Here is a 15,216-nt window from a genome sequence, read left to right as displayed (position 1 = left end):
TTATAATACATTTATTTGCCAGGGATTTGACTCAGTGGTTCTACCACCTTCCCCACAAGTACAAGGGCCTGAATTCAATCCCCAGTACAAAAAAAAAAAAAAAAAACTTATCCACTTTTAAAGATGGCCAAAAATGTCTTGTAGTTCTAATAGATTATAATGGATTAGTAAAATGATTAAGCATACATTATTTATTTATTTATTTTGTGATATTGAGAATTGAATCTAGGACATCATACTGAGTGACATCCCCAGCCCCCCTGCCCTTTTTTAAATTGTAAAACAGGGTCTAGCTAAGCTTCTAAGTTGCCCAGGTTGGGCTCAAACTTGTGATTCTCTTGTCTCAGCCTTGCAGAGTGCAGGTATATGCCACCTTACTTGGATAAACATTTCTTTATATATCCTTTAATGTTGTGTTTTATGTAGTCTATTACCCTAGTTAAATTTGTTTGTTTTTGTGTTGTTTATTGAGATAAAATTTATATTCAAAATTTTGTCAGTTTTGACAATTGGTTATAATAACTACCACCGACATGAGACAGAGAATATTTCCAGATCCGCAAAGTTTCATTTGTCCCTTCATAGTCAGCTTGTACAATCATCAGTTGCCAACAAGCTGTGATCTACTTTTGGGCACCATAGTCTTGTCTTGGCTATTGATTCTGATAGTTTTGGGGCTGGGGATTTAGATCAGTGGTTCTGTTGCCTGCCTTGCAAGAGCAAGGTCCTGATCTCCAGTACCAGGAAAAAAAAATTCTGACTGTTTTCTTTTAGCATAGTATTTATCAGATTCATCCATGTTGTTGCATATGTCACTATTTTTTAATTACTTACTACTATAGTGCTTGAAGTACCATAATTGTTTATCCACTTATCAGCTGATGGACATTTGGGTTGTTTCCAGTTTAAAGTTTTAGACATAAAAATGTTATAAACATTCACATATAGGTCTTGGTGAGAATGTTAGGTTTTCATTTCTTTTGGATAAATGCTTAGGAATGGGGTCACTGGACTATATTGCAGGCTATTTTAAGTTTGTTAAGAAATTGCCAGACCATTTTCTGAATTGATTGTGCCTTTCTTATTCCCACTAGAAAAGCACTAAGTTTCCAGTTCCCAATCCCCCGGTATCAAAAACAAACAGACAAAAACCACGATAAATCATCATTAAGCACTTGAATTTATGCATCTTTAAAATTTTGGATTTTTTTGGTACTAGGGATTGTGCCATTCTTTTAAGAATGTAGTAATGTTTCAGTTTTTTTAAAAAATAACTTTTTATTGAGAAAGTTTTATGACTTCTAGAAGAGTTGCAAAGTGTATAAAGAATATCTGTCATCCAATTTCCCTTAATGTTAGCACTTTATATAATTGTGACACAGTGATCAAAACTGGAAATTGAAATTGGTATAATACAATTAATGATTTTATTTTGATTTACCCTCTCATGTCCTCATTCTTTTCCAGGCTCTAGTCCAAGATCCTATACTGCATTTCACTGTCATATCTTTTTCAGTCTTCTGTAGTCTGTGATAGTTCTCTCTAACCTATGTGTATATATAATGGCTTTCTTGAGATCCAGTTCCACACAATTTATCTGTGTAGTATATCATTTAGTAGTTTTTAGCATATTCACAAAATTATGGTATACTCACACAATTTGAGAACATTTGCTACAATGAATTGGCTTGGTACCTTTGTTACAAATCACTTGGCCATCTTGTATGTGTTTGTCTTTATGCCTAAATTTTAAAATTGAGAAGTATAAACCCTCCAAATTTGTTTTTATTCCAAGTATTTTTTGTCTTGAAACTATTTTAAAAGCTATGTGAAAATTTCAATATCTATCTGTTTATGCTATGTAGAAATATAGTTCAGTTTTGCTCATTGTCCATATATTGTGTTCCTGCTAAACTCATTTGTTGTAGTTTTCTGTAGATTTTTTGCTATTTTTCTGTGGATTTAGTTGTGGTTATCTATAAACAAAGATAGTTCGTCTCACATTTTATTTATTGTATTTTCCTCTTACACTTATTTGGAAATGATTTGGTTCAATATTTAGAAACTATGAGCAGACATCCTTGTCATATCCCTGACTTTTCAGTGGAAAGCATCCATCTTTCACCATTATGATGGCTGTGGGCTTTTCATAAATTCTTTTTAAAAAGTCATGTTGTTATTCTATTTTTTTCAAATTTATGTTTTATTTACCTGTAAGATTATACAGGTTAGCCTTTGTCTGGTTAATTATTCAGGGAGTAGAATGATTTTCCCAGTTATTAATATTTTTTTGTTGTTTTACTTTGTTTTAGAATTATTCTTGTAATGCTAACACTTTTAAATTAAATAATGATTTACATTTAACATGAAATCCTGTGTTTGGAGTTGACAAATTACATTCACTTTTCTTTCATGTTTTAGGTAATTTCAAATCTTTTATTTTACCACTTCACAGAAAGGTAGACAAGGAGTGAGCCAGTGACTGACAAATCCTTTTCTTTTCCAATATGAAGAATTACGAACTTTGTTGCTAAATCTGATAGTCTTACATCTTTAATAATTATGTATTCTAGTGAAAAATTTTAATACGTTATATATTATTGTAATCGAGAGACATGTATAAGCACAGCAGTAAATTATGTTACTGACTTTGAAGTTTGTTACAGTGTTTAGTTATAGAATATTTATATCTTAACGTATAGTTTGCGAGTGGACTATCAAAATAAGACCTGCATTCCCTAAGCATTCACTTGTTTGGCAGCAGAGCTCTGGCTGTCATCCTGGAATGAGTGTACTCCATATACTACTGTCTATTAGTAGAAAAAAATAGAAGAATATCCTGTGTAATATTATACTTTAATTTTTTACTTACATAGGCCAGTCTTATGCTGGTCTAGTGAATTTCATGACTATGAGATTGATTTTCCATTTGTTATCTTTATTTTGTATTTCTCAAGTGACCACAGTTATTAGCTATCTTTGCTGAGACAAAATAACTGACACTCACAGTAAAAGGAGGAAAGGTTTATTTTGGCTCAAAGTTTGTAGAAGTTTCAGCTCATAATTGGCTGGCTTCAAGGCAGATGGCATGGCAGAGGGGCATCTTAGAGGAGAAACAGTTCATGGAAGGCAGAAAGCAGCAAAACAGCAAAGTAGCAAGCAGCAAGTAATGATTGATAAGCAGCAAGTGACCACAGAAGCCCTCTTTCTGTCCCTTATATTTTATCTAGGGTACATGCCTTTAGTGCAAGTATTACTCACACCCAGGGTGGGCCTTCCCTTTATCCATACCCAGAACTATGCCAAATCAATTGGGGTACTGATATAGTAATCGCTCACCCTTGATTCCAGCATCACATTCTAGATCAAAGCACCTCTGAAAAGCCCCATCTATGATTGCATGAAGCTTTGGGGGACATCTAGACACAAGCCATAACATTATTCGTAATCTCAATTTTTTCATCTTTCTGTTTTTATTTTCCTCTTATATTCCAATAGCAAATAGGATTTCATGATTTCAGGAGCACCTACTTGCCTTGAAATGTTTCTCTATGATTTCACCTAGTCCCTCTCTCTTGCATCTTTCTTTTTTAAATTAATTTTATTGGTATATTTACAGTATACAATATAATGACATTCATCATTAGAAATTTGCACCTTTTCATAATCCATCTTGGGTCTTATTTTTCCCCATTTCCCTGTCCTCCCTTCAAACCCTCCAACCCTCCCTATCTACAAAGACTTCGTTTCCATTTTTTCATATTAATTCCATCCCTTCTTCCTTTTCCTCTACCACTCCTACTCTGCACAGTTTCTTCATATTTCACATTATCTCTATACCTTTTAATTCCCCAATCTCTGAATATGTTGAGGTCACATGTATTCTTAGATGCAAGTAAATAAGTCATGCTGCTTCCCTTATTAGATAAGACTCATTTTTAAAAGTCTGTTTGTTTGTTACCATTTCTTACTACCCTTTTTACTTTTTACACTTTCCTTTCCTCTTCTCTTCCTCCCTCTCTCTTCCCCCTTCCTCTCTCTCTGTCTCTCTCTGTCTCTCTCTGTCTCTCTCTCTCTCTCTTTTTTGGTACCAGGATCAAACTTGGCTCCTGTGCTTGCAAGGCAGGTGGCAGCACCACTGAGCTAAACCCCTGGCCTGTTCTTACTGCTTTCTTATTGCTTAAGCCATAATATGACTTCTAGTTTTTATCCCTTTGTAATGCTGCATTTTCCAAAGTAATTGTCCTAATTTCAATTTTTTTCCTTTTTATTGAGTTTATTGGTACAATCTAGGTCCACAATGCAGTTACATTCATTACTGGGATCCTGTACCTTCACATGACAAGTCTTGGTTCTCATTTTTTTCCCTTGTCCCTGCCCTCCTCCCTGTCTCCCCTCCCTATTAACAAACTCTTTATTTCCATTTTTTCATTTTCTCATATTTTTTCTTTTCCCTTATTTCCTTACCTCTACCCTTCCCCCTTTCCCTACACATTTAGCACTTTTCTTCCTATTTCACACTCTTAATTATCCCATTAGGATCTTGTGTCCTATTATAGTTTTTCACACCAGAGAAACTATTTGGTATTTACACATGTGTAACTTATTTATTTCACTTAGGAGTATATCCTCAATATGTGTCCATTTTCCTATGAATTACTCTAATTCCTCATTCTTTATGGCTGAGTAGTATTCCATTTTATAGAAAAACCACATATTCTTTATCCAGTTTCCAACAGATGGGCAGATGGGCTGTTTCCAAGCTTTAGCTATTACAAACTGTGCTGTTATAAACATTGGTACACAAATATCACTGTGGTATGATTCTTTTAAATCTTTTGGAAAGATAGCCAGCAGAGGAATGGCTGGGTCAAATGGAACCTCTAGTCCCAGCTCTTTGAGGTATCTCCATATTGATTTCCATAGTGGTTGCACCAGTCTGCACTCCCACCAAGAGTGGAGAAAGGTTCCTTTCTCCCCACAATCCCGCCAACATTTGTTATTGTGTGATTTCTTGATAGCAGCCATTCTTGTGGGGTGAGGTGGAATCTCAGTGTTGTTTTCATCTGCATCTCTTGAAGGACCATTGATGTGGAGCATTTTTTCATATATTTACTTGCTGCTTTTACTTCTTTGTCTGAGAAATGTCTGTTCATTTCAGATGCCCATTTTAGAATTGGGTCTTTATATTTGAGGGGGCTGATTGTTTTGAGTTCTTTATATATTCTAGATAATGGTCCTTTGTCTGAGGAGAAGCTGGTAAAAATTTTTTCCCATATTGTAGGTTGTCTCTTAGTTCTGTTGATGGTTTCTTTTGCAGTGCAGAAGCTTTTTAATAAAATGAGATCCCAGTTGTTGATTCTTTCTGCTAGTTCCTGTGCTACTGAGGATTTCTTCATAAAGTCTTTTCCTATGCCAATGTCTTCAAGAGTTCTGCCTAACTTATCTTCCAGCAAGTTTAGTTTTTCTGTTTCAATATTTACATCTTTAATCCACTTGGATTTTAATTTAGTGCATGGTGAAAGATAAGGATCTAGTTTTAAAAATCCAGTTTTTCCAACACCATTTATTAAAGAGGCTATCTTTTCTCCACTGAGGATGGTCATCTCCTTTGTTGAAGATGAGGTAGCTGAGTACATCTGGAGTTGTTTCTGTATCTTCCAGTATTTTCCACTGATCCTCAGGTCTTTTTCTTTGCCAGTACCATGCTGTTTTTATCACAGTGGCCTTGTAGTATAGTTTCACATTGGGAATTGTTATACCTGCTGCCATGTGTCTGTTGTCTAGGATGGCTTTTGCTATTCTAGGTCTCTTCTGGTTCCAAATGAATTTTTGGATTCTTATTTCTAGTTCTGTGAAGTATAGTGTTGGAATTTCAATTGGTATTGCATTGAATCTGTATAGCAGTTTTGGTAGTGGGGCCATTTTCATTATGTTGATTCTTCCTACCCAGTAGCAGGGGATATCTTTCCATTTTCTTATGTCCTCTTTGATCTCTTTTTTCAGAGTGCTGTAGTTTTCAGTGTAGAGGTCTTTTGCTTCTTTTGTTAGATTGATTCCCAGATACTTCATTTTTTTGGGTGCTATTGTAAAAGGAATTGTTTCCCTAATTTCTCATTCAATGAGTCTGTTATTTGTGTACAAGAAGGCTATTGATTTTTGGGTGTTGACCTTGTATCCAGCTACTCTGCTAAAAGTGTCTATTAAGTCAAGAAGTCTTTTGGTGGAGTTTTTTTGGGTCTTCAATGTAGAGTATCATATCATCAGCAAATAGTGACAGTTTAACTTCTTCCTTTCCTATCTTTATTGCTTTAATTTCTTTCTCTTGTCTAATTTCTGTGGCTAATGTTTCCAGAACTGTATTGAAGAGGAGAGGTGATAGTGGGCATCTTTGTTTTGTTCCTGATTTTATTGTGAAAGTTTTCAGTTTTTGGCCATTTAATATGATGTTGGCTGTTGGTTTTGCATAGATAGCCTTTATTAATTTGAGATATAGACCATCTATTCCAATTTTTTGCAGAGTTTTTATCATGAATGGGTGTTGAATTTTGTCAAATGCTATTTTGCATCTATGGAGAGGATCATGTGGTTCTTGTCCTTGAATTTGTTAATTTAGTGTATTACATTTATTGATTTGCGTATGTTGAACCATCCTTGCATCCCTGGAATAAATCTGACTTGGTCAGGATGTATGATCTTCTTGATGATCCTCTGTATTCTGTTTGCTAGTATCTTATGGAGGATTTTTGCATCTATATTCATTAAGGAGATTGGCCTGTAGTTCTCTTTTTTAGTTACATCTTTCCCTGGTTTGGGAATCAAAGTGATACTTGCTTCCAGGAATGAATTTGGAAGTATTGCTTCCCTTTTAATTTCATTGAAAAGGCTGAAGAGTAATGGCAGTAGTTCTTCTCTAAATGTCTTATAAAATTCAGCTGTGAATCCATCAGGATCTGGACTTTTCTTTGTTGGTAAATTTTTAATTACATTTTCAATTTCACTGATTGTGATTGGGGTGTTTTAAATGTTTTTATCTTCTTCGTTCAACTTTGGTAATTCATAAGTATCTAGAAATCTGTTCATTTCTTCTGTGTTTTCCATTTTATTTGAGTACAGGTTCTCATAGTAGGTATTAATGATCCTCTGGATTTCTGTGGGATCTGTGGTGACCTTACCTTTTTCATTCCTGATTGCATGAATCTGAGCCTTTTCTTTCCTTTTTTTTCTAATGTTTTCTAAGGGTTTATCTATTTTATTTATTCTTTCAAAAAACCACCTCTTCGATTCATTTATTTTTTGTATTGTTTTCTTAGTTTCCATTGCATTGATTTCTGCTCTAATCTTTATAATTTCCTCACCTGTTCGAGCTTTGGGTTTTTCTTGGTCTTGTTTTTCTAGGACTCTAAGTCATCGTTAGATTGTTTATTTGAGCTTGCTCTGCTTTCCTAGTGTGGGCATTCACTGCTATGAATTTTCCAGGTAGAACTGCTTTCATTGTGTCCCATAGATTCCTGTATGTTGTATTGGCATTTTCATTTATTCGTAAAAATTGTCTGATTTCTTTAATTTCCTCTGTGATCCATTGATTGTTCAGGAGAGTGTTGTTCAGTTTCCATGTGTTGGTGAAGTTCCTATGGTTTCTTAGGCTATTGATCTCCAGCTTTATTGCACTGTAATCTGGTAATATACAGGGAATAACTTCACTTCTTTTGCATTTATTTAAACCTGTTTTGTGAGCTAGTATGTGATCTATCTTGGAGAATGACCTATGTGCAGTGAAAAGAATGTATATTCTGATTTTGTGGAGTGGAACACTCTATAGACGTCTAGTAAGTCCATGCGTTTAAAAGCTTGGTTCAGTTCTAGTATTTCATTGTTGATTTTCTGCCTAGATGATCTGTCTATTTGTGATAGTGGGGTATTTAGGTACCCTGCTACAATTTTATTAGTCCTTATTTGGTGTTTCATGTTACTTAATATTTGTTTTATATAGTTGGAGGCATTTATATTTGGTGCATATATGTTTATGATTATCATTTCTTCCTCTTGGATTATTCCCTTTACAAGAATGTAGTAGCCTTCTTTGTCTCTCTTAATCAGTTTTGGTTTGAAATTTACTTTGTCTGTAAATAAGATTGCTAACCCTGCTTTTTTCTGGACTCCTGTCGCATGGAGAATTGTTTTCCATCCTTTCACTTTCAGTCTCTGTGCTTCTTTTTGCACTAGGTGTGTTTCTTGTATACCACATATTGTTGGGTTTTGCTTCTTAATCCATTCTGTCAGGCTGTTTCTCTTGATTGGTGAATTGAGGCCATTGACATTGATGGTTATAACTGATATGTACTGACTTATTATTGTCATGTTATTGTCCTTTTGTTGACTCTTTAATTTTTTGTCTTCTTTTAGTTTCTTGCTTTGGCTATTTGATTTGCTCTGTTGGGCCTCCTGGTGTTGTGATCTTCATTGTCTTTTTCTCGGATATTGTTTAAAATTACTTGTAGTGCTGGTTTAGTATTCATGAAGTTTCTCAGGATTCTTTGTCATGGAAGTATCTTATTTCTCCATCCATTTTGAAAGAGTTTTGCAGGATACATCAGTCTTGGTTGTAGGTTGTTTTCTTTTAGTACTTGAAGTACCTCACTCCAGGCTCATCTTGACCTGAGGGTTTATGTTGAAAAGTCTGCTGTGCTTCTGAATGACTTTCCTTTGCATGTGATTTGTTTCTTTTCTCTTACTGCTTGTAGTATTTTGTTCTTCTGTTGGGTTTCTGGGATCTTGATTATTATGTGTCTAGGTGTAGATATTTTTTTGATTGTGGCTAGTTGGAGTCCTATATGCCTCCTTTATCTGTATGTCAAATTCTTCCCCTCTGTTTGGGAAGTTTTCTGTCATTAATTCCGTGAACAGCTTTTTAAAGTCATTTGCATTTTCTCCTGCTACTTCATGGATTCCTATCAGTCTTATGTTATTCTTCTTTGCATCATCTAGGACTTGTTGGATCGATTTCTCATTCTCCCTTACTGTTTTAAGAGACCTCTCTTTTCATGGTCACTGTCTGTGATCCTATCTTGTATATCTAAGATTCTGTCTTCACAATCTTTTATTCTGTTGCATATGCTTTCAATAGAATTTTTAATATCCTAGATATCTGTTTGAATGTGTTTAATGGATTCCATTTCTCTCCGATGTTGAGCGTTCATTGTTTCCATTTCTTTCTCATTCTGGGCTTTTGTGGTTTCTATTATGTTCCTGAGTTCATCTATTTTTTTTCTTTTTGTCAGTTTTTGTTCTGGAGTCTCGAAAAATGTCTTTCATTTTGCTTACCATCTCTATAGTTATCTGGGAAATTATTTCTGTTTTGAATTTTTCTAGAGCTTAACTGATCAGTTTTATTACTTCCTATGCTGTGAGTTCTGAGTGTTCTGGAGGTTCACTATCTGATTTTTCATTCTCCTTTGCCCTACTGTTTGCCATTGGTGGACTGGAAGTCTGTCTTTGTGTCTTGCTTAAGTGTTTTCTTGTCTTTATTTTTGCTATTGGGTTGCCCTTGATTCAATCTCTGGGTCCTTAAATGTTCCTGATACCCTTGCATCCCAGCCTTTGATTCTCTAATGACTTATAGACATTCTCATTTTTATAATTGAGAAAACAACTCATCAAATCAATCCCTATCCTTTATCCCAATCGATACAATCAGGAACATAATAGGATCAATCACCACCCTTTATAGCCAGCCATGCCTCTGCGGAGTGCGTCCAAGGACTGGCACAATCAGGGGATCTGAGAGCGGGGGTGGGTGGAGTGCTCAGCGGTGTTTGAGTGGCTACTCTCCTGGCGCTGTCAATGGCGCCATCAGGGAAAGGTGCGGGTATGGGATTGGGCCATCTGTGCCACAGAGGGGAATCTGAAGTCCAAGGCGGGGGCGCTGTGGCAAAACTCACCCTCCTGGTGCTGGGTCCAGGCAATCAATGGCACCTGCAGGGAAAGGCGCGGCTAGGGGATCGGGCTGGCCGAGTGGCCAAGGGGAATCTCCCTAATTTCAATTTAATAGTTTTTACTTCGAGTATATCCTTTTTGAAATCCTGTGGTAGTTTTTTCCTTCCTTTCAGTACTGTGTACGCTCTGAAATGTGTTCTTTTGCTTTGGTTAGCATTTATTGATTGTACACACCACATTAGACTCAGCCTGTGAATGTGATCTCATCAAAGACATACTCATTCTCTCCTGCCTCATGTCACCTCTCTTGTAATTCCTCAGGCTTTCTCTACACGTGATCTTCAAATCTGTCTGTTGTTCCTGATTACTTTTTTTATTTTTTGGTACTAGGGATTGAACTCAGGACTTTGGGCTTGTCAGGCAGGCACAGCAGTGCTGTGCTACATCCTCAGCCACTCTGATTACTTTAAAAAATTGCATTTTTAGTCTGTCTTTGCCACCTCTGCACTTGATGTTTGGTAGATTATTTATACGTAGCATGCAAAATTTATGTTTAAAATCAAGCTCATCTTTATGTGCTTTTTCTGTTAATGGTATCAAATTCTGATCATTCAAACTGAAAGTTGCCAGAGTTCTTTTGACTTTCCACGTGTAGTTATTCAGTAAAGCCTAATATATAGGTCTGTCTCTTTAATGTTTCTTTCTTTTTAATTTGTCCTGTTACCATAATTGAGATTTATTCTGTATACCTGGGTTGTTACCATTTTCTCATTACTACTTCATTATCCTCCTTTGTTTTTCACACGCGTACCATAACGTATCAAAAATCTGACCAATTTATTGCATACTCAAAGATTATTGAGGACTATGTAATCTTACTTCCCAAATTGAATTCTTGCTGTGCTATTTACTTACTTTGTGATCTTCGAACAAATTAATTTAGTTCATTTTTCTTATATATGATACAGTACAATATGCTATTTTATAGTATATAAAATGGTGAACTTTTAATGTTGCTTGCCATTATTACTAATAATACTTCAATAACTTCTGAAAATCTGTCCATTACCATCTGCAGAGCTAAATTGAGAACTTTTATTATGCATCTTAGGATATTTCAGAATAGGCATGTTTTTAAAAAATTTGTCATTACTCTCTTTTGTGTACTTTGTGCTGAAGGCCAAAACACTCTTCATATTTATTTTCTCACATTTTTCTATTTCTTTATTATTCTTTTCCACTTATCTTTACCTTTGAAGCATCCATAAAATGTTACAGCAAGATGTGAACTTTCTTGATTCTGAACTTCCATTTTCTTTTTTAGCATTCTCATGTTGTTTACCATGTTTTGTCTGGTATTCTAATCATGATTCATGTTCACAATACATACTTGTATATAATATACTTCCTCATAAATACTTTTTTTTTTTTTGGTAACGGGATCAAATTCAAGACCCTGTGGCTTGTGAGTCAGGTGGCAGCACTACTGAACTAAATCCCCAGCTCCCCTCATAAAAACTTCATATATCTGGATTTAAAAGCCACTTTCATTGCTGCCATACTATCCCAGTTTTGGGGGCAGGTGGGGGTGGAGAAGAACTACTTTATATCTTTAAATAAGTAAAGGTTTTGAATTCTGCAGGTGTTCAAGTCTGTTTCTGAGATTGATTATTTGAATCAGTTCTGGGTGCTCAGGATTTTGCTGTGTGTTATATGTTATCTATTGCTATATAGTAAAGTTACTTCAAAACTTAGTGTTTTAAAATGATAACTTAACATTTGAAATTCTGTGAGTCAATCATTTGTGAGTAGTTTGCTGGTTAGTTTGTCTTAGAGTCTCTCTTGAAATTGTAATCAGCCAGGGCTCCAGACTACTGCAAGATCTCTTTCCTTTACAGCTCCTTAGCATGTCTCAGTGGGGCTCAGTTTCTTGCCAAACTTCCCTCTTCATATGACTCCTTCATTGTCATTATGATATGGCATTTGTCTTTCTTCAGAGCAACTGATCTGTAGATCAAGCAAGATGGAAACCATGTCTTTTATGAAGTAGCCTTGGAAGTCGTATACCATAATTTTTACAATATCCTAGTGAAACGTTGTGAATTACTAACTCTGGACCACACTGAAAGGAAAAAATATTGAGTTCCACTGTTTCTGGATTGTCAGAGTCTGTGGATGTATTGTAAAACTACACTCCACTTGTAAATGTGTTTTTATCAGGGGAGCTGATGATTTTGGGTAAATTTCACTATAATTTGTTTTGAATTTAAGTTCTGAAGTTGTCCATGGAATGTCAAAGATTTATACTTAATTTCTCTACTAATTTTGAGTATTTGTAGGCTTATTTTTTGAAAATATCAAAGTTTTGATAATTTTGTTTCTGTTTTCAGGGCACTAACTTATCACTGAATTATTTTTGGATTTGTCCTAGTATTTTTTTTCTCTTATTCTCTATTGTAAGAAAATATATTAAAACTTACCAGTAAATTATAGAAATGTGTTTATTAAAATAAATGGCTTATTTTTTCCTCTCAGCTGATTTGAATAGGATGCACAAACAAAATATAGATGCCTACCATAACCCAGATGCAAGAACATATGAAGATAAAAGGGCTGTTGTATCTCTAAACCAAAATTTAGCCACTTCAAATGCTGAGAACCTAGAAGATTCTGCAAATAACAATTCAGGTTTTTAATCACATTCTATTTTTTTTTTGTTTTACATTTCTAAAGTTGTTCAGTATTATATCTCTTTTGTTCTTTGACAGAGTTCCAGAGTTCTTATTGTGATTTTGAGAATTTGGTTATTCTGAGTCAGGAAGGATAGCCCATTATTGTTATTTACAATGCATTTTCTTTATAACTACTTTGAAAAAAGTTGAACAGGGAAAGGTTGCTTCTTAATAGTGTGTATTTCTTCTCAGCTTTCTAACTTGCTGTATTTACTTGAGTTGCTGCTAACATTTTTATTGTGCTAGTTAAAATTATACAGTTAAACATACACAATTTACTTCTTACTTTCATGATTGGTTGAGTTAGTGGCAAGTCATCAGGAATGTTTTCATAAGTTGTATAAGAAGATTGGTTTTTTGCTTGTTTTAGTGATCACTTACCCTTTCTTGTAAAAGCACAAGGTATAAGGCAAGTAATTAAAAATTCAATATCTGATCACATCCCTTTTTCTTTTTTTTTTTCCACATTCTTTTTTCTTAATCACTTATACTTAAGTTATTACTATACAGCATCCCTTAATCAAAGGTTCAATGAGTTAAAATTATTCAGTATCATTTTGTATGACTTTCCAGGAAAAATTGTCATTATGAAGAATATATGAAAAGATGTTATGTTTAAAAAATCAAAGGAAATTTAAAGTATATACTCCTTGTACTCTATTCTGATTTAAATAAAAGTACATTTATTTACTACAAAACTGTTTTTGTGTATTCACAGAAATTTTGATTATGGACTCAAAAAAAACTGTACATTAGGGAGTTTTTCCAATATATTCATGACTAATCTTGCAGATTTTTTTTCTGGCTCATTTGACTTATTGGCTAACCAGTCAGGTTAAATAGGGAGTTGTAATTAATGATACTAACTGTATTATTTTTCAAGTCTTTGATGGTAGCTTTAATCTCTGCAGCTTTTTAATTATTTTAGAAGATGGGTTGTTTTTTGTGTGTGGGCAGCCTGTTTCATTGTTTGATGTCTTTATTTTGAGAAGGTAGGTCTTTGACCTGCATACATGGAGACTTTTACCTTTTAGGCCCAGTTTTGGATTTTGTAGCACTAAAATTGGCACCTTTGATTTGATGAAATTATTAATTTTGCTCTCTTAATTTGCAGTAGTAATTCAATGTACAGTAGGATCATCAACATACTTTTTCGTATACTGCTATTAAGAGAATTTTGGCTTCTTATTATCATTGTTTTTCTCTTCCTCATTTGCTGCTGCTTCTAGTAGTCTGTATTGAAATCTCAGTGCTCTTTGGATCTCCTCTCTACCCTTTTCTTTCATAGCCATTATTATTTGTAGTTATATCTCAGCCTGGAACTTACTCTGTGTTGGTAGTAACACTTTTAAACAAATAGCTCTGTTCACTAAGCAAAAACATTAGAAAATCAATAGTTTCTATGACTCCTTCCCAAGAGAATAAGCCTGATGATTGAATATGCACAGCAAAACTTGTCTATAGCCCTTCTGTCCTGTCATTAGATTTTTGTGCTGGTGATGTTGCCAGAATGTTGTTTTAAGAAATCGTTTTAAAAAATCCCAAATATTTTAAATTTCTTTTTTTTGTGTGAATTAAAATTTCTTATATTAGGTGTTATTTCCCTAAGAATTAACCCAAAATAAACTTTCTAAATACAAGAAACTACTCAAAGCTGTCTAATTTGTGCTATGACTTATATATTTATATGCATATGTATATCTATACATATCTATAGATATTTATATCTACATAGCTATTTATATACTTGTGTGCACACATACATGTGTACCTTAACTTATTTTTTTACTTTGAGACTGGGGATTGATTAATCCAGATCCTTGTGCATGCTAGGTAAAGGTTCTACCACTCAGCTATATCCCCAGTTCCCCCCACCGCCTTTTAAAGTTCTTTTTGTGACATATCACTGAATTGCCCAGGCTAGCCTGGAAGTTGTGATCCTCTTTTGAGTAGCTGGGATTATAGGCATGTGTCACCAAGGCTAGCTACATTTAATATTTTTTAGCAGTGTTAGGGAGTTCAAATATATCTGAAAACCTCGTGTTGTAATATAGCTTAAGGTTCATTGTTCTCTGATGTTTCATCATTAAGTCTGTTTCTTAGAACCTTCATAATATTCTGTTAAGTTCTTTCTTTTACTTATGGTTCTTAGAAGAGTTGCTCTTTGTAAAGTCCAGTACTGATCTGGTTTAAATATATTTTTTGGCTTACAATGACTACATACATTTATATTTTCTTTGGATAAAGTAAATGTTTTCCCATGGCTTTATTTTTAAAGGTATTTCTAAAAAGATTTATTTTGTTTGTCTCTAATATATTTTCTTTAATTGCTCCAAATGTTTAGAATGTGAGTGATCATTAAGGTGAAAGATACCACTCAGTTTTGTTTTGCTAATCAGCTTTTCCAACACTGCATAAGATTTAAAAGAACTGTCATTGGCCAGGGATTTTAGTTCAGTGGTTCTACCACCTGCCTTGCAAGCAAGTGCAAGGACCCAAGTTCGATCCCCAGTACCAAAAAAAAAAAAAAAAAAAAAAAAAAAAAAAA

General features: G+C 34.4%; 1 protein-coding gene across 7 annotated transcripts in view; it reads left to right on the top strand.

The window, feature by feature from the left end:
• The window catches only part of Cspp1 (centrosome and spindle pole associated protein 1), a 135,391-nt gene that overhangs the window by 81,713 nt on the left and 38,462 nt on the right, over window positions 1-15,216 (top strand). For 5 of the 7 annotated variants that reach the window (XM_010611467.3, XM_010611468.3, XM_010611469.3 and 2 more), the window contains one exon: window positions 12,472-12,624. The exons of the other annotated variants lie outside the window; for them this stretch is intronic. In XM_010611467.3, the coding sequence (XP_010609769.1) occupies window positions 12,472-12,624 (153 nt within the window). The remainder of the gene's footprint in view (window positions 1-12,471; window positions 12,625-15,216) is intronic. 7 annotated transcript variants of the gene reach the window in all.

Source organism: Fukomys damarensis, unplaced genomic scaffold (assembly GCF_012274545.1).
Source record: "Fukomys damarensis isolate Sample0158 unplaced genomic scaffold, DMR_v1.0_HiC HiC_scaffold_5, whole genome shotgun sequence".
Lineage (NCBI taxonomy): Eukaryota > Metazoa > Chordata > Mammalia > Rodentia > Bathyergidae > Fukomys > Fukomys damarensis.
This window is presented reverse-complemented; position numbering and strand designations above follow the sequence as displayed.